Source organism: Triturus cristatus, chromosome 6 (genome assembly GCF_964204655.1).
Source record: "Triturus cristatus chromosome 6, aTriCri1.1, whole genome shotgun sequence".
In the NCBI taxonomy this organism is placed as follows: Eukaryota; Metazoa; Chordata; class Amphibia; order Caudata; family Salamandridae; genus Triturus; species Triturus cristatus.
The window spans coordinates 1,791,246,394-1,791,267,167 of record NC_140589.1 but is presented as its reverse complement, the minus strand read 5'-3'; the positions used below and the strand labels follow the sequence as shown (position 1 = coordinate 1,791,267,167).

The 20,774-nt window shown below is 43.5% G+C and overlaps 1 protein-coding gene across 1 annotated transcript in view; it reads left to right on the top strand.

The window, feature by feature from the left end:
* The window catches only part of LOC146822010 (cysteine-rich venom protein-like), a 280,985-nt gene that overhangs the window by 121,116 nt on the left and 139,095 nt on the right, over positions 1–20,774 (top strand). Inside the window, exon 4 of the mRNA XM_085609411.1 lies at positions 18,231–18,321. Within this exon, the coding sequence (XP_085465537.1) occupies positions 18,231–18,321 (91 nt within the window). The remainder of the gene's footprint in view (positions 1–18,230; positions 18,322–20,774) is intronic.

The following is a 20,774-nucleotide window of genomic DNA, read 5'->3' as shown; positions in this document are numbered from 1 at the left end:
CCAGGCCAGGTCCTCCCTGGATCGGAAACAAGCATCCTGGGACCGGTTTCAGGGTATGTCACCCTTCTTCAGCTAGGCTAGCTTGAATCCAGTGGCACAGTGAGCAAGAGACCCACGTCTGGCATACCCATCCCACTTAGGGCGAAAAGTGTTACAGCAAACAAATGATGGACGGAATGCTGACAATGCAAACATTCTCCTCCAGTCAAAAGATCTGGATTAAATCCATTGTTCTTTTGCCCACCACACCACCCCAGTTTGGACCCAGCCATATGCAAGTCAGTCTTGACCCTGTGCCCCATGGGAACACTCCAGACTGAACTGCCAGGCCAGGTCCTCCCTGGACCAGAAACAAGCATCCTGGGACCGGTTTCAGGGTATGTCACCCTTCTTCAGCCAGGCTAGCTTGAATCCAGTGGCACAGTGAGCAAGGAACCCACATCTGGGCATACCCATCCCACTTAGGCTGAAAAGTGTTACAGCAAACAAATGATGGATGGAATGCTGACAATGCAAACATTCTTCCCCAGTCAGAAGACCTGGGTTAAATCCATCGTTCTTTTGCCCACTACGCCACTGCAGTTTGGACCCAGACATATGCAAAACAGTCTTGACCCTGTGCCCCATGGGAACAGTCCAGACCAAACTGCCAGGCCAGGTCCTCCCTGGACCGGAAACAAGCATCCTGGGACCGGTTTCAGGGTATGTCACCCTTCTTCAGCCAGGCTAGCTTGAATCCAGTGGCACAGTGAGCAAGGGACCCACGTCTGGGCATACCCATCCCACTTAGGGCGAAAAGTGTTACAGCAAACAAATGATGGACGGAATGCTGACAATGCAAACATTCTCCCCCAGTCAAAAGACCTGGGTTAAATCCATCTTTCTTTTGCCCACTACGCCACCCCAGTTTGGACCCAGCCATATGCAAGTCAGTCTTGACTGTGACCCATGTGAACAGTCCAGACCGAACTACCAGGCCAGGTCTGTTTAACAGCTAAGGATAAACGCTGGGTACACCCCCAAAAGTGTGGCGCTATGCCTAGGCAATATCTTAAGTTTCATTAAATGTAGTAGTGGAGTTTTGGTTGTAAGGGTGCAACCTTGTGTCCCAGCATATATTTCATAACCAGTCCCTCGCGGACTCCGCAGCATTGCTACACTTGACTAACGCTGCTCTAAACACTACAGTAGCCTAGGCTACCAGAGGACCTCAGTGGCCTCTCTCAGACCTGTGTCTTTGCAAACTATTTGACTTTGAAGACTTCATGATAGGATCGCAGGTCACAACAGCAAACCAGCAACTCATCACCTTGAGCAACCTCATAGGCAAAACAGTAGGACAGATTACCAAGGAATTACCAGGGGATTCCTTAGCGTCATATCAAGATGTGCGCAAAGCCCTCATTAGAAAGTTCCTCCACAAACGTAACATTGACTATGAACCTATGCTTTCAACCTAGCCTCTCAGGAAAATTATGAATCTATGGGAGTGTTTATTATGCACCTCAAACGTCTAGCGCGTTACTGCAGATTGTAACTATCTCAACTGAAGATGCCCTGCACCTGCGAATCATAGAAGGATGTCACTCAGAGTTGTTTCATCAATGTCTCCTAAAGAAGAGTTACTCTCTGAATGAGATAAAAGAACTGACTCAAGTTAATGATCAAGCTAAAGAACACGCAAAGAAAATAGAAGCAGGAAAAGCTGAAAAAAAAGAGCAGGCTTTGCGACTCCACATGTCTGAACGCCGACAGCCTCTCTGACTCCAGGACCGCCACTGCACCCCAAAACATGGCAGAATTAGGCGAGAAACAGTTGGAATGCTATTGGTGTGGACAAGAATATCTTCACGTAGGTTCATGTCCTGCTATGGGTCAACGATGTCAGCATTGTGGAAAAGACAATCACTTAAAAAAAGTATGCAGAGCAGCTCAAAAAGACATAAAAAAATCTGTCAGAGAATCACGAACGAGACATCACGCAAAGGCAGTCCATGACAGGCATGAGCGATCTACTAGCTCATCTCTATCAAGCATACAGTCACATGCCACTTCTTGATCCCGTCATTCCATATCTTGCGAGTCGGGATCTTTTTCTCCAGTTTCCCAAGATAGCGATGAAAATGTCTACATGGTAGCTGATCCTGACAGACTAAAGAAATATCTGAGACAACATTTGTACTGGATAGTGGAGAGTCCTTAAACTATATTTGTGTACCAGAATATAACACAATGAATCTAAAACCCAAACTACAAAAAGAGGCTGTTTGAGTATACACTTGGATGTCTAAAGAACCACTTCTGTGTCTGGGACAATTTCGCACATCTCTCTTCTACAAAGACAGATCAGTCCAATCTCAAATCCACATCATCGACTGACCTGAAGCAGCAGACTGTCTTCTCAGTTTACTGATGTCAGAACACCTAAAGCTTGTGGAAATTCTCTATAGAGTGGAGGATGAACCAGACATCATAAGCACATTTCCAAAATTGTTCACAAGACTTGGAAAAATGGCCCACTTTCAGGTTCATCTACATATCAATGAACAAATATTGACCGCGGCTCAACATCACCGTAAGGTGCTATTCCACCTACAAAAAGCAGTAGAGGATGAACTGCAGGACCTCCTTAGAGCAGACATCATCTAGAGGACATAGGGGGCCACTCCCTGGGTGTCTCCGGTAGTTGTAGTCTCCAAATGTTGATCTGAAGGCAAGGTTCCCTTGTGTGTTGTTATGAGTGCACCGTATACTGCAACTGAACATGAAAGACACCCGGGGCCTCACATCAGTGAATAGGGGAAAAAATTTCTGAATTGGATCTCAACAAATGATGCCGGTACAAATGCCTTAGCTTCGGTTTCTCCTCCTGTTAGACTTGGCATCTTTTAACGTGTTTCTCCTGTCTTTTTGCGTTCTAAGCTCCCGGTTTTGACTCAGTTTTTGCAGGTTTAGTGTCTGCACACTTTCTCACTGCTGTTCAGTGTTAAAGTGCAAGTGCTCCTGTTGTAAATTGTGGTATGGATTGGTGTTTCCATGATTGGCATATTTGATTTACTGATAACTAGTTACGCGACCCCCAGCACTGTTGTTTGTCCTAAACTGTCTGCATTGTTATTCCCTTTTTTCCCCCCGCACGTTGCCCATGCTGTAGGGTGCAGGATTGTGCCCCACGATAAATGTAGTGTTTTCATTATCCTTGACCATATCCTATAGTATCTGAAAAATAAAAATCCCCTGTCCGGCTGGACATCGGATGTGTATAGTAACCCATTGTGGTCTATATTTAACTTTATGTAAAATTTAGTGTCTGCTCAGGACCATTGTTTTCTACATATATAATTGATACCCGTGGTCCTTAGCCATTTTTCGGGTTCCATTGTTTGTATAAAATACTAGTGGGCCTGCAGCACTTATTGTGCCACCCACAAAAGTAGCCCTGTAAAGGTAACTCAGACATGCCACTGCAGAGTCTGTGTTCAGTTTGTAATTTACATGTCGACTAGGCAAGTGTACTCAATTGCCAGGCCTTAATCTTCCATTCAAGTCACCCCTAAGGTAGGCTTAAGGTACCCATGTTGGCAGGGGGCTGTGTTTGTGGAATGTAGGACATGGACTGGTAGTGAATTAAAGTGCATTTCGTTTTTACTATGTAAGGCTATCTGTCCCATAGGGTAGAATGGGAATTTTGCTTATAACACCTTATAAGCATAACTTCCTACTGGGACACAATAGGAAAATGGAGTTTAGTATGCCTGGACTCGGAATGTAAAGAATCATCTTTTAGTAAAGATGATTTTGATGTTCTGTGTTTGAAAATACAACTTTTAGAAACTAGATATTTTCTTGCTTAGCCATTCTCTGTACCTCTGCTGGGTTTGTGGATTGACTATCTGGCTTTGGAGTGACAGAGGCTGGGGATGTGCATTCTCATCAGACAGCCACTGGGGGGGTCGAAGTGTGGTCAGGGCTGGGCTGGGCTGAATACACCTGGGCTGCATTTAGAGTAGTGGGAGTCCTTGCACCTGAATGGGCCTCATCTGCCTTGAACAATGCTGTCTCCACCTCCTGCCAGGAAGCTGGGCCAGAGAGGACACAACTGATTTGAACTAAGCACAGGCACTCTCTGCCTGGGAGAACAAAGTAATTTTGAGTATAAATATTGGGGCCCAGACCCTAGAACTTTAGAACTCGCTGGCATCAAGGAACCTGCCAAGAAGGAGAGCTGGAAGAGCTGCCAGGAGGAGTACTGCCCCTTTGCTGTGTTGTTGCTTTGGTGGGTTGCCCTGCAGTTGCTGCTTCTACCTTGGGCAGTGAAAGGACTGGACTGAACATTATTTTCTTGTGCTGATTATCTCCAAGGGCATGAAGTAGAGTTTGCCACCTGTTCTGAAGTTTCAGAGACTGGAAAGACTTCACCAACCTCTGGGTACAGCTTCTGGAACCACTGTTTCAGTTGCGAAAGAGAAGGGAAAAGCAACCGAACTCCGTAGCTGGCACTGTCCTGATGGCACCACAGAGGGCACCATCCGCATCTAGCACCGTAATCCTGGTCTAACTGCCGACGCCGACCGATGACGCTGCCACCAAGCCGCTGCTTGCACCGTCACCTGTGGGCACCGCACTCCGCACCACCTCATTTCACTGCTCCATCCTGGTCTCACTGCCACCGCCGCTGCTGCTGACTTCAATACCCCTGACCGCATCATGGTTGGGGCACTGCTCGTTACTTTCACAATGCACCACCATGACCTTCACAGCAGTCTGGGACGACCGACGCCAGCTCCCACTAACCGGCTCTGTCGCTTGTACCACAACCTGCCAGCACCACATTGATCACCACCTCACCCTGCACCGTAAGCTTTGGTCTCACTGAAGCTGTCTGGATGATCGTCACCGAGCCGATGCCTGCATCACATTGTGAGCGCACTGCACCCTACACCGCTTCCATTTTACAACCCACCCGCGACGGTTGCCATGACCGGCTCTCACCAACGTGCCAGCTATAACGATAAAGGTACTGTTCACTAGTGTGAGAAGCTGGCCTGGTATATGCTGTCCAGTAACTAAAGTGGGCACCTTGCACTAGTCCAAACAACCCTTATGATGATTTAAGAGGTCAACGATAACCTTAGGAAGCTATACAAGTGGTAGCGGTGGAGAGCAGCCTTCTGGCTTAGTCTTGAAGGAATGTTAAGCAGCTTGTTTTACCAGAATGCAACCTTATTGTATTGGCTAAATGAAAGGAGAACCACCCAGTAGTTATAAACATATGTATTTATTATTATAACACTCCTTAAATACCTCACAGTATCTGCTACACGCAGATAAACACAAAGCACACAATTCTAAAGCACAGAAACAATCGTAAGTAGCACTAACACGCAGTGGGCTCCAGGGGGGAGACGAAACCATATACTAAAATAGTGGTATAAGAACAATGACTCGAGTCAAGACAGTGTCTAGAGGATGTAGAATTGCTGGGACCCCATGGAACCACACAAGGTGAGTATGTGCAACGTATGGCACTTTTAAAAAATCAAAAAAGTGCTTTTTTTTAAAAAAAAAATCGCAAATTACCACCAACTTCAAGTTGGTGGTAATTTGCAATTCCTTAATGCCAAATAGCAAATTTCCAGTGCTTCCAGAATTGCATTTAAGGAATCGCAATTTGCAATTCCTTAATTGTATTTGCAAAATAGAGAATCGCTAATTTTGCGATTCTCTATTTTGCAATGGCCTTTTGTGATGATACATCCCAAAAGGCTTTTTCTGAGAATCTGCCCGTTTGCAAACGGGAAAAAGGCTTGATACATATGGCCCTAAATCCTGTCTGGGAGGTGGTCACACCTCTGTGTCACAGGATGCCTATTGTGCTGCCTTCCTGTGCTTGAACTTGGCTCAGCAGCAGGAGGGCAGAATTGTGTCTCTCATCGTCAGCAACCATTTTGTGCTTTACGGGTCGAGAAGGCTGGTACTGGGAAGACCAGGGACCCCACGAAGCCTGCTTCTGAAGGGTGGAATCATACCTCTCACACCGGTTACCAGTGTTGAGGTATGATTCCAAGGTGTTGGATACCAAACATGACATGGTTTGTTGCAGCCATTTTCGAGATAGCATTTTACGCGAGTATTTAATGCACCTCTACCTATATGTCTGGCTGCATCACCGACAACCCGGGAGAATGGTCTCCGAAGGCTGCAGGGGTGCTCTGCTCATGCAGGGGCACTCTCTCACGTAAAACCCAGCACCCTGCCTTCAGGATTGACAAGGCCTGCTATAGGGGTGATTTATAGGTTTTACGTGTAGTGACCTATAGACATAGTAAACCTATATCTAAAGTAAGTGGTGCATGCACCATCTTACACAGGCTGCAATGGTAAACCTGTAGTTCCATTTTGCGTGGCCTCTAATGGGTTGCATAATTCATACTTCAGCCCATGGGAGGCCTCTGGGGTACCTATGCCCTGGGTACATGTGCACCATATACTAGTGTCTGACAAGGGTACCCCAGTATCCAAACTGGAGTGTACCTAGGTACATGGCATAACATTTTAAGGAGAAAGCAGATAGACTGGGGTCCTGATTAGCAGGATCCAAGTCAGACTAGTCAAAAACCAGCAAAACACCAGGCAAAAAGGGGGACAACCATGCAGTCAGAGCCTACCTTTCTACAACGAGTCTGTCCACGCTTTTGCTGGCCCATACCAATGCGGTCGGCTGGAACTGTTTCAGCATTGTGGTAGCCCCGAACAGAGCTGCCGACTTGTTAGAACTGCGTTTGAGATATTTCTGCAATTTTAAGGATATTTTGCAAAGTATATATTGTTAAATACTGTATGTTGGATTCTTATCGTTTTGGTCTTGTTTTGGATATATAAAAATATTGGATAAACTGGTGTGGTGTCCTTTTGTAGTGTTTTCACTGTATTACTGTTGGTTATGTGCAAATGCTTTAAACACTGCCTCTGAGATAAGCCTGCCTGCTCGTGTGAAGCTACCAAGGGAGTAAGCAGGGGTTATCTTAGGAGTGTGATTCACTTGCCCTGATTAGGAAGAAGGGTCCCTACTTGGACAAAGGTACCTACCTCTGCCAACTACAGACCCCCATTTTTAACGCCTCTGCAGCAGAAATTTTCCAAGAGACAGTATGCAGAATCATTTGCCACATTCCTAATGCACTTAACTACAGTGATGATGTTCTTGTCCTTTGTGCCACCATCAAGGATCATGAGAAAGCACTGTGTTGATTGTGTCACGCACTTCTGGAAGCCAACTTAACACTTCACAGGGACAAATGTGAATTTCATAAATCCACACTAAAGTTTTATGGACACATTTTTTCCAATGAAGGCATGAGGCCTGATCCTGATAAGGTCTCAGCGCTGAATGACATCCTTTGCCCACGTGATGTCAGTGATGTCCTCTCATTCCTGGGAATGGTCAGCTAGTGTGCCATGTATATAAAGGACTATGCACAATAAGGTATCCTTTGTGTGTCCTTACCAAGCAAGGTCAACCTTTCCGTGGTCCGAGAGGTGCACTCAAGTATTCATAACAAATCAAAGACTCTATCGGATCTGCCAGCAATCTCGCCTATTTCAATCCTCGCAAAAAGACCGAGCTCACAGTGGATGCCAGTCCTGGTTGGATTGAGAGCCATCCACAGATGGGGAACGACAAGTAGTAGCATACGCTAATCGCAGCCTAACATACACCGAAAAAGCATACTTGCAGCCCGAAAAGTAGAGTCTTGCAGTTGTCTGGGCCTGGGAGCATTTTCACAATTTCATCTACAGAAAGCACTTTACACTTATTACGGACCATCAAGCTCTCATCACCATGTTTGGAAACCCTTGAGCGAAAAAGGCACCTAGAATTGAGCTATGGGGCATTCGTCTTCAAGAATACACATACACCTTTAAACACAAGCCAGGGAAAACAGCAAATCCAGCAGACTACATGTCCAGACACTCCGGAATGCTCTGAAGAACAAAACACTCACTGGCTGAAGAATATATAAACTTTGCCATTGTTCAAGCAAGACCACCCGCTGTTCCACTGGAATCCATCATCGACGCCACTGCAGAGGACGCCACCCCCCAAGATGCAGCTCATCGTCTTTGAACCAATTTGTGCAGACTCCTAGAGGACCATCAAGGTGTCCCCAGCATCAATCTTCGAGAACTAATCTCCTTCCGACATTTCAGAGATGAGCTGGCAATAGTCAACAATGGTTTGTTGTTTAGAGATAAAAGAATTGTCATACCTCAGAAACTACATCAATGAATTGTCAATCTGGCACACGAATGGCACAGAGGCATAGTGGCTATGAAAAGGACGCTACGGGAGCAGGTCTGGTTCCCTTCCCTTGGTCTCATTGTCAAAACCACGCTTCATGACTGCCCTCAATGTCAGCTGGTTGGTCGAGATGATCCACCCTCCCCACTGCAAATGTCAGAACTTCCGGGAGGGGTTTGGCACCATGTAGCAGTTAATTTATTTGGCACTCTACAGTTCAGAAAATACATCATTGTCATAATGGATGAATATTCAAGATTCCCAATTGCTTAGCAAGTGTCATCCACCAAAGTAGCCAGTGTCATTCCAATACTGGATGAAACTTTTGCAGCATGGGGGATTCCTAAAACAGTCAAAATGGACAATAGTCTACCATTTAATGGCCCTGGTTTTGCTGAATTTGCCAAATATCTTAACTTCAAACACCAAAAGATCACTGTTAGATGGCCTTAAGCAGATGGGATGGGTGAGAGATTCAAAGAAGACTATTCAACAAGCAGAACTAACAAGGCGAGATGCCCAGGTGGCTCTCAATGAGGTGCTGCAGGCCTATCGGACCACATCTCACAACACCACTGGAAAATGCCCAACTACTCTAATGTTGGGTCAAACGGTGTGCACGAGAATCCCCACCTGGGAAACTTCATCTGACTGTGCACGCCGAACTTCAGGACACGAAGAACTAAATGAGATGGACCAAAATAAGAAAGCCAAAATGAAGGAATACTCAGACGCTCGACGAAAAGCAAGAACATCTACCATCCAAGAAGGAGACTGGATATTTGTCAGACAAGAACAAAGAAAGAACTCAGACCGCCCATACTACAATCATCCGCTGCAAGTCATGAGTTTAAAGGGCACCATGGTTACTGCTATCTCTGATTACAAAAGAGTGACACAGAACAGTTCTCACTTAAAGAAGTGTGATTTCCAGAATGCAGACATAGCGAACATCTCAGATGATGACGCTCGTGACACCAATCAGGAGTCAATCAGCAGTCAAAGACTCAGTGTCTCTCCTTCTTCCCCGAAACTGATGGAATCAAGACTTCTACACTGGCCCCAGTGAGCATGTCGCAGACCAACTCGTCTCATTGAATAAATGTAAAGACTTCTACTCACCAGAGGTTTAAATTTTTATGTGGGAGGAAATGTAATGTCGTAGCTGCACTGGAGTAACGATGCCCTAACACCATGATGTTAAGACCCTGGTGTCAGCACACCAGGAAGGGACAGAATGCAGAGGACAGGAAGTGGGAGGGGGTTGGTAAGGTGCAGGGAGAAGTGGATATGAGAAAGGGGAGTAAAGAGACTTGTGCAAGCTAGGGCAAGGAACTACCCTGAATGAATAAACAACATGTTATACATGCCGGTGTCGATGTCATTCTTTACGGCTATCATTGAAGATCTTACAATTACCATTCATATTGCTCAACTTACCCATACTTGTCGATCTCACATACTGGATCACTAAACCGGAAGGAGGGTCATTCTTCCTCCTTCCGCACCCTATATACAGACAGTTGTTCTCCACAATAGGAGTTGCCAGCCTTTTCTCGAACTGACCCATTCAACATCGACTTGAAATCCGCCATCTTTAAACATAGTCTCATATACCACCCAATATCTTTTCAGTTTTATTGGCTCAGAAGCTTATTGGAAACACCATGCTTTTCATGTAACAATCCTTTACAACCTCTCCCATTATACCATATCACCATAAGAACCAAGACAAAGTGATCTTGCGAATTGTAATCCATTCATTCACCAATATATGCAATCCTGTTCCTATCATATTCTCTCGTCATCCGGAGCCGCCATATTGGAACAGGCAGATAAGTTTATGTTGCACATTCTATCTACAGCCACAATAGCTAATTTTTAGTTAACAAGTACACCATTTACTAAACTATTAATGATTACTCCATATCAATCTTCCTGTATCTTCAATAAAAATACCACAGCATTTCCGAATCCCTAGGATTCAGAAAGCCAGAAGTGGGGGACGACGGTTCTCATACAACTAGCTTGCCTTTCGAAAGTCGTTAAAAACATGTCTCTTCCCCTAGTTGATGGCTCTGCTGTCTGCCACTATCAGCGCTGGGATGCCCTCGGGTAGCCATGCGCTATATAAAGGCTCTTTTCATTTCATTTCATTATTTCTCCACCACATTCTTTCATACTTGTTCCAGTATGGCGGCCCCGGGAGACATGAGAGAATACTCTTGAGCCTATCTTAAGCAACTCCCTGAGTTCCAACTGATGATATCCTTTTTTCAGATCCAAGCGAGGGAATACCTTTGCACCATTCAATTGCACCATCATGTTGGTGATGTGTGGACGTGAATGTCTTTCTCTTTCAATTACCTTGTTCATTTGATGCATATCCACGCAGATGTGTACAGCTCCTTCACTGTCCTTTTTGGGTATAATCACTATGGGAGAAAACCATTTGAACGCTCAATAATATCATGTTTGAGTAAGGATTCAAGTTCTTTTTCAACAACTTCCTGTAAGTGAAAGGCAATGTAACTGTGTCTTTGAGAATTAGGACCGATGTCTTCATTAATGTGTAACTGGAGTTTCATAGTCTTGAGTTTTGCCAAACCATGTAACAACGAAGGGAATTGACCTACTATTTCATGATGAGCATTCATGTTATTGTTCAAAGAAATCAGTTCCATATCAGCAGCTGTGCTGAAGCTGAGTAAACAGGTGCGTGATGCATTACCTTGAAGGACATGAATGAGTGCTTGTACCAGTGTTTTCATATGGTTCATCATTGCTACAAATAAATCTTGACCTTTTAGTGGTGTCGATGCAGCAAACATAAACACTTTAGTTTTCAATGGCGTAAGTTGGTGCAGTAGAGACAGTTAATTATATTTCTCCTCTGGAATAATATTTATTGACTCAACACTATTGTTAATGAAAGGTATTAAACAACCATTGACTTTTAGTGTAATCTTCAGACAATGTTTGAATGCCTTAGGTGCTTTGTCTTGTCGAATTCTCTTGGAACTGTATTTTTCCTCAAAAAGTGGCCAGTCCAACATGCGCATGCTTCTCCGAGGTAAACATCAACATGGCATAACCATCTTCTTTACTTTCACTTGATATTGATAAGGAAGAACATTTTGACCAAGATTTAGATGTCGATCGACTTTGTTTGGTGTCGACTTGCCTCAACTGATGTGGTTGCTTGGCCTCATGGGCTTGTGTCGCACATCGCCTCTGGAACGTTCGGTTGGCCATTTTGTCTTCATGCTGTAATGTCTTTACTTTTCTCTTCACCTTGCAAACCGTCACAAAATTGTCCTTTGCACAGCCTTTGCAGATTTGCCTAATGGCAGGACGTTTACCCTTATGTGAAAGCAAAAATCCACACCTGAAACACAACTTCTTTATCTATGGCAAATTCATTCTGTATCTCAGCCTTGTGCGTTGGCTCTTTTTTCATATTCATGACTGACTCACTCTGGGCACCTATGACCTCCGTGTCAGCAGCTTTTCGATCTGCATGCTCTTCAGCTCTGGCAGCCATGAGCACTCACTTCAGATTAAGAGTTTCTCTCAGCATCCATCATCTGAACGAATCTGACAAGCATCCATCAATCACTTTGAGGTGTATTGCTTTCTCATCAATAAATTAATTGCAACTACAGTGTTTGATGAGCGTATCCAATCTCTCAACAAATTTGTCGATAGTCTCACCGGCATTTGGACATTCTTGACTGGAGATGTACCTTGGGATTGATCTTGAGATTCAAGGCTGCTTTGATTAGACTGTATGTAATTTCGTCACCTCACTGCCTTTTCTTTATGGTGTCTGTTACACCTTCATCAGCAAGATTCTTAAGGTACTTGATGATCTTTTTGTTGTCTGCTTCTTCAATCGCATCAATGAAATCATCAAACGTCTCTATCCAGGCAGTCCATCTGTTGCCAATATTCAACTTTGTGGTGGTATCTAAAGGTGGTGCTGTTTCAAAAAGGCTGCAGCATTGAAACCATTTACGAGATTGAGTGACACTGAGGGTCGAGTTTTCTCTGGACAGCCCATGGAACCTTGACCTCCGTCTTGGTCTCCATGGGAGCCCTTTGTTTTCAGGGGATCTTGGGAGTTGTGCTGAACACACCCTGGCAGTTTTGGCGCTGGGCCGCTTCGGTTCTGAACAGCTCCCCAATCACAACTCTGGCTGCTTCCTCGGGGGTTACAATGGATGTCTCTGCTCAGCTCTGGTAAACAGATTACTTTTCTTAGTACTTGAATTTTGTTGCTTATAAGCATCTCTTTGTGCCATCTGACACCTGGTTGATCCCTGCCTTGCAGCTCTGCAGTTGGCAGTGTTATCACCCCGTAAGATGTATGGCTTTAAACTGTACAGTAGCACAGTACCTTTCTTCATGGCATTGCCAGCAAGTTCTTGGCCACCAATGTGTAGAGTTCCCTGTGAAGCTTTAATTACCTTCAAATGCTTTACATGGAACTGGGGCTGCGCTTCGACTTCACATGTGTCAAACGTCGATTCTGCACTTCAGTGGAGGAACACGTGGCACACACAAGCAGTGTGCTGGACCTCGGCAAACTTTCAGGGAGAGCACTGTCAATCTTTGAGTTACTTATCCCTTCTCGTGTCACCAGTTGTAGTGTGCTCCCCTTCCCTGGTGTTCGCCAATTACCATGCCACACATGGAACTTAGCATAACACCTCTTTATTCTTTTGCGTGTAACCGCAAACTCAACATTCTAAACCTGTATTGAATTCACTATGCTCTAATGCTTATGTCACAGTTCTATGGTGTACCTCAGGAGCCACAACTATTCCGTCATTACAACTCAGACTTCACCAAAGTGTGAATGCAGAGAACAACACTAGATGGCTCTAACACCTCAGTAGCAAGAAAGTGGTGTGCTGTTTGCCCTTATGAAGTGTTCCCTGGTGTCCCTGTGCACAAAGAACCTAAACAGATCATTAATATTCCTTACCTTTGAAATCTACAGTGCGGGACCTCTATCTTTCCACCCAAACAAGAAGAGACTACAGTTTACTGGTTTGCAAGATCATTTGATGGGGTGCTCATATGGGTGTGTGTTAAACTCCCACAAGGAGAAAACAATTTGGGATCCATTCCTATCAAAGACAGTAGACCCCTTAAGACATTTCAGAATAGTGCATATTGTCCAATACATAAATGCACTCTCAGAGGTAAGCAACCATACTGGTCTTTAGCAGCCTTCCATGAGTGCATCTACAAAGGTGAAACCCAGGCTATGCTTCCATGTCCTTCTTTTGATCACACAAGTCCCCGAGGAGAGTCGTCTCCTTGTAACTGTGATATCACAACAGTATTCCCCTGGCTGTAGAAGCATAAATATTGGTATTGTGTAGAACACTACCAGGTTAATCGATCATTGTGCGAATGCCCTGTCCACCATTATAACTTATTAAGGTAAGACACAATTAATGGGCTGCCATGACTCCCTCTCTCAAACCATTACCACTCTGGCCCTACCTGTAAAAGGGGTCATATATTACATCACCAAATGCAGGCAAAGGTAGGAGACTGATTATGGGTCTGCGCACCCTCACAGCATTGGTGGTTGTAAAGGTAACCCATTTGTGTTGCCATCTTACTTTTCCATTCTAGCTTCGGATCTAGGTGTGTCTATGCCATCAGAACATCTGTAGATAGGATCACTCCATATGGCCATTTTGTGGCATCTCATGATTGACCTTGTGTCATACTAGGTTTACTCCATAATTGGAGGCATCCCAGGGTAAAATATCCCATGGTGCTAAAAAGCAGCAACTTTCCAGGACGGTTCCTATCTATCAGGAACACTGCGCCAGACTAACTTGCACACATCTCAGTCCGCCGGGACAGTCACACACTGCTTTGTTCACCTCACATATGTCTCTGTTGTAAGAATTGACAAGTTGATAATTTTTTCATCTTGTTACACATATTTTAATCTGTGTATTAAAGTAGTTCTCCTATCATGTCTTGCGGGTTGCTTCTTAGTTTGAATTTTAATTGTGCTTGCTGGTAAGAAACCTACTACCTAAACCAGCAGAAAATCATGGAAATCTATGTCCAGGCTGCAATTTCTTCTAACCCTAATCACCTTCTCCTTATGGGACAGACCTAATTCATGCTGAGAACTGCTAATTACCAGTGAACACTTCCTGCTTCTTTTCTTTAAAGTATGCCAATCCAGGATTAAATGCCTTCACAGGTGTATTATAAACACAATGGGGTATACTCACAAGAACGTGTGCTAAACAACACTAAAAAACGCTAACGCAACTTTACACATCACAGCCTATCGTGGGAAAATAACCCTGTGTCTTCCTGGAATTCACAACAAGAGGGTACCATGCAATAGTCACCAGATAACGCATCAAATTGCCACAATAGAATCAACGCCACGCCGCAAAAATGCGAAACACGAACACCATGGCATCTGTTGCCCTTCAGGTGTGGCTCTGGGCTGGGCTCCCTTTTGTGGTGCAGGCTGTGGTCCGACTTTACACCAAGTCTGAGCAGGTGTTAAATCCCTGCTGCTAACGCTCCTTATCGCCTGTTTTGTGTTCTCATCGGCTGATCATTGTGAATCTTGAGGAGTGGTGTTGTCGTGGCTTTTGGCACGGGAACGCCTACTCTGCATCTCATTAGCGGTAGTTGTGGGGTCATCTGTGGCGATGTTTTTTGCAGCTGCTATCACGGGTAAACTGGTGCTGTGGGCTGTTTACACCAGCTTGTGAATGGGGTGATAGGTTTGTCGCAACTTTGGCTGCGCTAAAGTGCCTGTAACTCGGCGATAGTTCCTTGTGAATATGCCCCAATATGTATTGAAACAGATAGACCAGTAGTCAGTTCTGAGTTTGAGCTGCTGGTTGCAGGTGGCACCTACCAGCACTCATTTGTGGGGACCAGCACTTATTTTCCTTCATCATACTTTGACCAAGAAGAGAGAAAAACAACCTGGGGGAAAGATAAAGGAATAAAAAGATAGCAACAAATGTGACAAACAGTAAAAGCAGGAACCTTCGAATATTAGATAAAGAGCTGCAGAGTCTTTCGTGGTGGACTAAAGCGGCATGAAGTGGAATCAAGACTACATAGCCTTGATATCTGGTACGTCGACATTCAATAGTGCCGCGGGTGGGCTTCTCAGCAAAACTTTAGACCCCAGCACTTATTCTTTTACAAATTAAGCACTGTAAGTAGTATACACCATTGCAAAATGCATTTGTTCTTTGTACACTGCTTACATTTACAGCATAAATTTAAATATCGGACTCATACCCTAGAATACAGACATTATTAAATTAGCATCCCTAGTGTTATTATCTACTTGTGGGTAGATATGGCGTTGCTCTCTAGATTACTAAATATCTAGAGCATCTGTTTTTGGTATTTTCATAACAGGCACATAATCTTCCTTTACTGTAATTGGGAGGTCGCCAGAATAATACCTTAATTTGTCGTTTTGTATAGAAATGAATGGTATTTCGCCTCAGTGACTTGAAGGACATCAAAAATATGTTCCTAGCCAGGCACATGGGGGGAAAGGAAGGGACAGAATTCATCAATCCCACTGTGAGACAATATATAATATTGAGTAAAAGTCCATTAGGGCAGCCTTATTAGTTGTTTATTAATAATGCTCACCACCATTTTCTGCTGACCAGATTCGAATTTAATTTTATTCACTGTTTTTTAGCTGTTGCCAGATGATTTTCAAAGTCAGATGTTTTAAAGCCCTGGCCTTGCGATAATTCTTTAGAGCAAGACACCTTACATTTGACCTTTTCTGTGACTTTTATAGTATCTTACGGAAACAATTAGGGCCATATCAGCAACGGCCAGCGATAATTATCGCTGGCCGTGCTTAGCGATAATTTTCTTATCGCTGGCTATCTCTGCTTTTTATTGCCCTGGTAGCGTGTTATCATCAACGTGCTGCTCCAGGGCGATAAAAATTCCAGAGATAGCGATGTTATCGCCGTTCCCAGCGATGTTCCCTGCAAAAGGGCGATAACCTTGCTGATACGACCCTGTGGTCGTATCAGCATAATCCACCCCCAGTGTTAGGGGTGGCTTAGTCAGGATTTTAGCAGACGTTAGTTTTTGGAGAAAACAGCAGTTTTCTCCAAAAACTAACATCTGCTAAAATGCACGGGCATCCTTGCTGATAGCGCAAAGACGCGTTATTGCTCTCCTGACATGTAGTGTATGTCAGAAACGCCCACTTTGCATCTCATTAGAGATACAAAGGTAGGCATAGTGTAAAAGGGTGCTAACATGCGAATACGCATGTTAGCACCCTCTTGCTGATAGGGCGTTGGTTTTATCTCCGCTTTTCTGACTTTTAAAGCCATAAATGCAGAGATAAAGCCCTTGATGATATGCCCCTTAATTCTTCTGTTGGTAAGGATTTGTAATTTTGAATTAGTGAGGCCTCTCTTGATCTATTTACAAAGGCCGTCTTCCCCCATAGTTTGCTTCGGAGCTGCAAGCTTCTTTTTCAGGAGCCCTAAGACGCAGGAAGAAGCTTTCTAAGGGTTAGAGCTCTCCTATTCGACTCTGTTGTGGTGTGTCTTACAGACAGTTTTCACCCTCATCGTTCCTTTGCCTGCACTGTCACATTTGCACTTTACATGCTCTATTTTTTTGATTTTGTATCTTCATGTTTTAGTCCTAATGTTATGTGTTAACTTTCCCATCTTGTTAAAGGCTTTAGCTGGTCTCTATCGTATCAAATTGGAAATGTACATGTATTATTGGTTTGTTTTTAAATATTCATGTATTGAACTTAATTTTAGGTACACATGTTTTGTTTAATGTACTTTTATGGCCTCCAATGGCCGATTAAAGGGGTATTGATTGATTGAATGGCATTTGCATATAGGAAATGCAGCTTAATGCTATGCTATGCTTCTTGCTCTAGTTTGCATGCTTGCTTATGTCAGTTTGGAGCCAGGGTTCTGATTTTAGCCGAAACATACTAGTTTCTACTTTCAATAGCATTGTTTCTCAAATCAATATCTACTCCTATGTCAGTCACCAATCAAAACAAACAACATCTACTCCTATGTGTGCTGCACAATAGTTTAGATGGTCACAGAAACAAACATGCTATTTTGTGAGTGACTAAAAGTAGGTTCCAAATTGAAGTTATGAAGATTATTTTAAGTTTAAGATGTACATTAGTGATGTCAAGATTGACTGGGACTTTTTACTCTATTAGTCAATATTCTCTGATCTCTGAGGAAGTGCACACATTTGCACCAGATATGCTGTTTACAAAATGTAATGGTGACTGATTTTTGAATAGTTCATCATTTAACATTGAAGTAAACGTTTTTGAAATACATGTATGCAATGCCAGTACTTACTCTGCATTGGTATAACATAATCCAAAATTGAATTTCTTCTTTCATGAAGATTTTATTTTGACAGTCAAATTGAAGTCGTTTTCTGAGTCTCTGATCTGTCCCAGATCCCGGCTTTGGGAATCTCGTCACTTTAGTTGTGCGGTGTGTTATATGATGGTAGACATGAGGTCTGCCAGTAGTCAGACGTAAACATTTACACTGCTATTAAATAAAATTGTACCAAAATAAAAATCTTTGCGCCATATCTATACTCGCAGGTTCTTTCTTCAGATTTCTGCTTTGGTTACATAGAATCAACTTTCAAAATCCATCAGTACCACTGAGATCTGGATTTGAGATTTCCAAATAATCCTTTATTGACTAATCGTTTCTAAAATATGTGGCATTTAGTTTCAATACTCAAGGCTGCACACAATGTGATGTGGAAGGAAATATCCACTTTTTATCCTGTGTATTTTATAAAAATATCCTACTTACTTTTACAGAAGAATTACAAGAAATTGTTCTATCTTTTACTGCAGATGTGGAGCAAAGAAGCCACAGCGACTGCAAAAAAGGTTGCTGCGAAATGCATTTACGATCACAGTTCTGCAGAAGAAAGGACAATTAGCAGTACGTCCAAAATGATGACATCATACAGTATATTCCTATTTTAGTGCATTTAACATTTTAACAGACCTCGGCATGCCAGAGTAGCTGTGTCTAAGTGCCTTTTTCCCCGGAGTTTTATAAAGCGCGAACTTGACCCGAAGGTATTGGGTATCAGAGCGATTTACATGAGCACCAGTTTCATTACAGAGGGACACATTTGTGCTTTGCGAAATTACTGCCATATAATGTTTTAGAGCTGGGCTTCAGAGAAGTGGAAAAGAAGGAAAACATATTGCTAAACATGTTTTTCCTAAAGTCGACCAGCACAGTAGGTTTCCTAGGCTAGAAGGGGTCTATTCTCAAGGGCCAGGCCTTGATTGTAGAGATATTTCCTTCGCAGGCGCTGTTTCTTATTTAGTGACTCAATGTGGACGGTACTCAGACAGCCTGGGTCTAGACTGGTATTTTGTGCTTCGTAAATTCTTGCAAACGTTATTTTACAGATTACTTTGTGAGCCTGAAGTCTTTTTTTGCTTGAAATAGGAGACCAATGACTCTCATTCTCTAAACCAGACATTTTCATTGTCCCCAAACTAGCCAATATCTGTCGGGGATTTTAGAGACAAGCTTTTCCAATGAGTAGATTCCAGGAGTAAGACCACATTTCTCACAGAGCTCTTGAGTAAACAGTTGTTTTCTTGGAAATGTATGACTAATTTGTTTCTAAGGCCCTCATTGAAAGTTGTATGGAATAGGGTCACTAATTTGTCGCATCTGATAAATTACATTACCTCCACAGAAGACCTCCTCGTCGCAGTACTAACGTGTGAGGCCGTCCCAGAATCGCCCCGCCAGTTTCTTTTTATTTTTTATACATAATCGATCCCCTCAACTCTGACTTCCTGTTCCTGTGTCTGCCGCAAGTAAAGACTCTTTGCTTCATCGCTGGAACGAAAGTAAAGATACTCACAAGAGGGAAAAGGGACCAGCTGTAGCTGTCCCGTTTTAGTGCCAACAATTCAGAGCGCTTCCTGTTCAGGTCCTGCAGCTGAGGTGGAAGCTACTTCCTCATTCCGGTTTGTGTCGTAAACCGTACTATTTCTTTCAGCTCGCTGGCTTGTTGGCGATCACGGTAGCATGAGCATGTGTGTCAGGAAGGCGTGCATGCACAATGTTTACCTTCTCAAGAGATGGTAATTAGTTGCTGGGCCACCTATTTAAACACTGGTCGTTGCCTTTAGCGCAACTTGAGTTGCATGATGGACCCGGCCCGATAGATAGGCGGGTTAAACTTTCCATGTTTTCTTTTCAAACGCTATCCTCTGGAGGCGCATGAAGTAACCACCTGTTCCTAAAGTAAATACCATTTTATCCAGTATGACGTCTGCTACAGCTCTGGCATCAGAAGAAGAGGCTTCTTCTGGTGAGATGGTAGGTCAGTGGTTCCCAAACTTTTTCGACCCGTGGCTCCCTTGACCCATTGGCTCCCCACTGTTACTTTTTTGGAGGGTGGGGTGGATATAAGCTTGGCCTCCTGAGTACTTGCATTTTTCTCCCTAAAAATAATTGGGATGAAGCTGATGAAGGTATTATAATCATATACGCAGGGTGTTTCATATTATTAAGGCGGCGCCGCTAATAAAATATTCCTAGTTACACTTCTTTGCCCATGCCTTTTTCAGAGTACCCTCTCAAACTCTTTTATCTGACTTACAGTGCTAGATAACACCCCTATGCATGTAGGCCCCATTGCCAAAGTGTTTCTGCGCTTGAAGAATATTTGCATGCACTTCCATTTCTACCCATGTCATATGTGCCAACACACCTGTCTCAGCAGGATGACTCACAATTTTTAAAACCACATGCAGCTCTATTTTTGCTGTCTCCTCCCTAAAATTGCCTCCAAATCAATACAAGTAAAATAAATTCCTCTGAAAATGTTGCCAATATGCCGTATATGGTGTTTTACTTCTTTGTGATCAAAGAGAGAGCGGGCCTCTCAATTGTGTATTTACTGAAAGAAATGTGTACTGGAAGTGCCTATGATTCAAGTACAACTGTCAATACTTAATAATACTTAGTGTGTTTAATAGACAGGACAACCGTAATTTCCTGATAACTTGCATTGGTGTAAAATGCATTTGGAAAAAAACAAAACTATTAACTAGTCTAACAAAATATTTAAAGCATCTTCCGCTTACTTTGGGAGTGTTGGAACGTGGTGAGGTTCCGTGAGAATCGTAATGGCACTTTCTGGGTGTGTTCGAATATGGACAAGTTTGGTATCAACGAACCGCAAATGACGAGTTTAGTGGGTGTACGCGTTTTCGCTACGCTACTATGTATGGTTCGTCTCATTTCTGGGTATGTCCATCTGAACCCTCGGGTTCCATCTTAGATACGGCATCCATTTTGTTTCTTGCCCTCAAGTAGCCAGCGAACGGACACTGTCCGCTTCATGACCCTGGGATTCC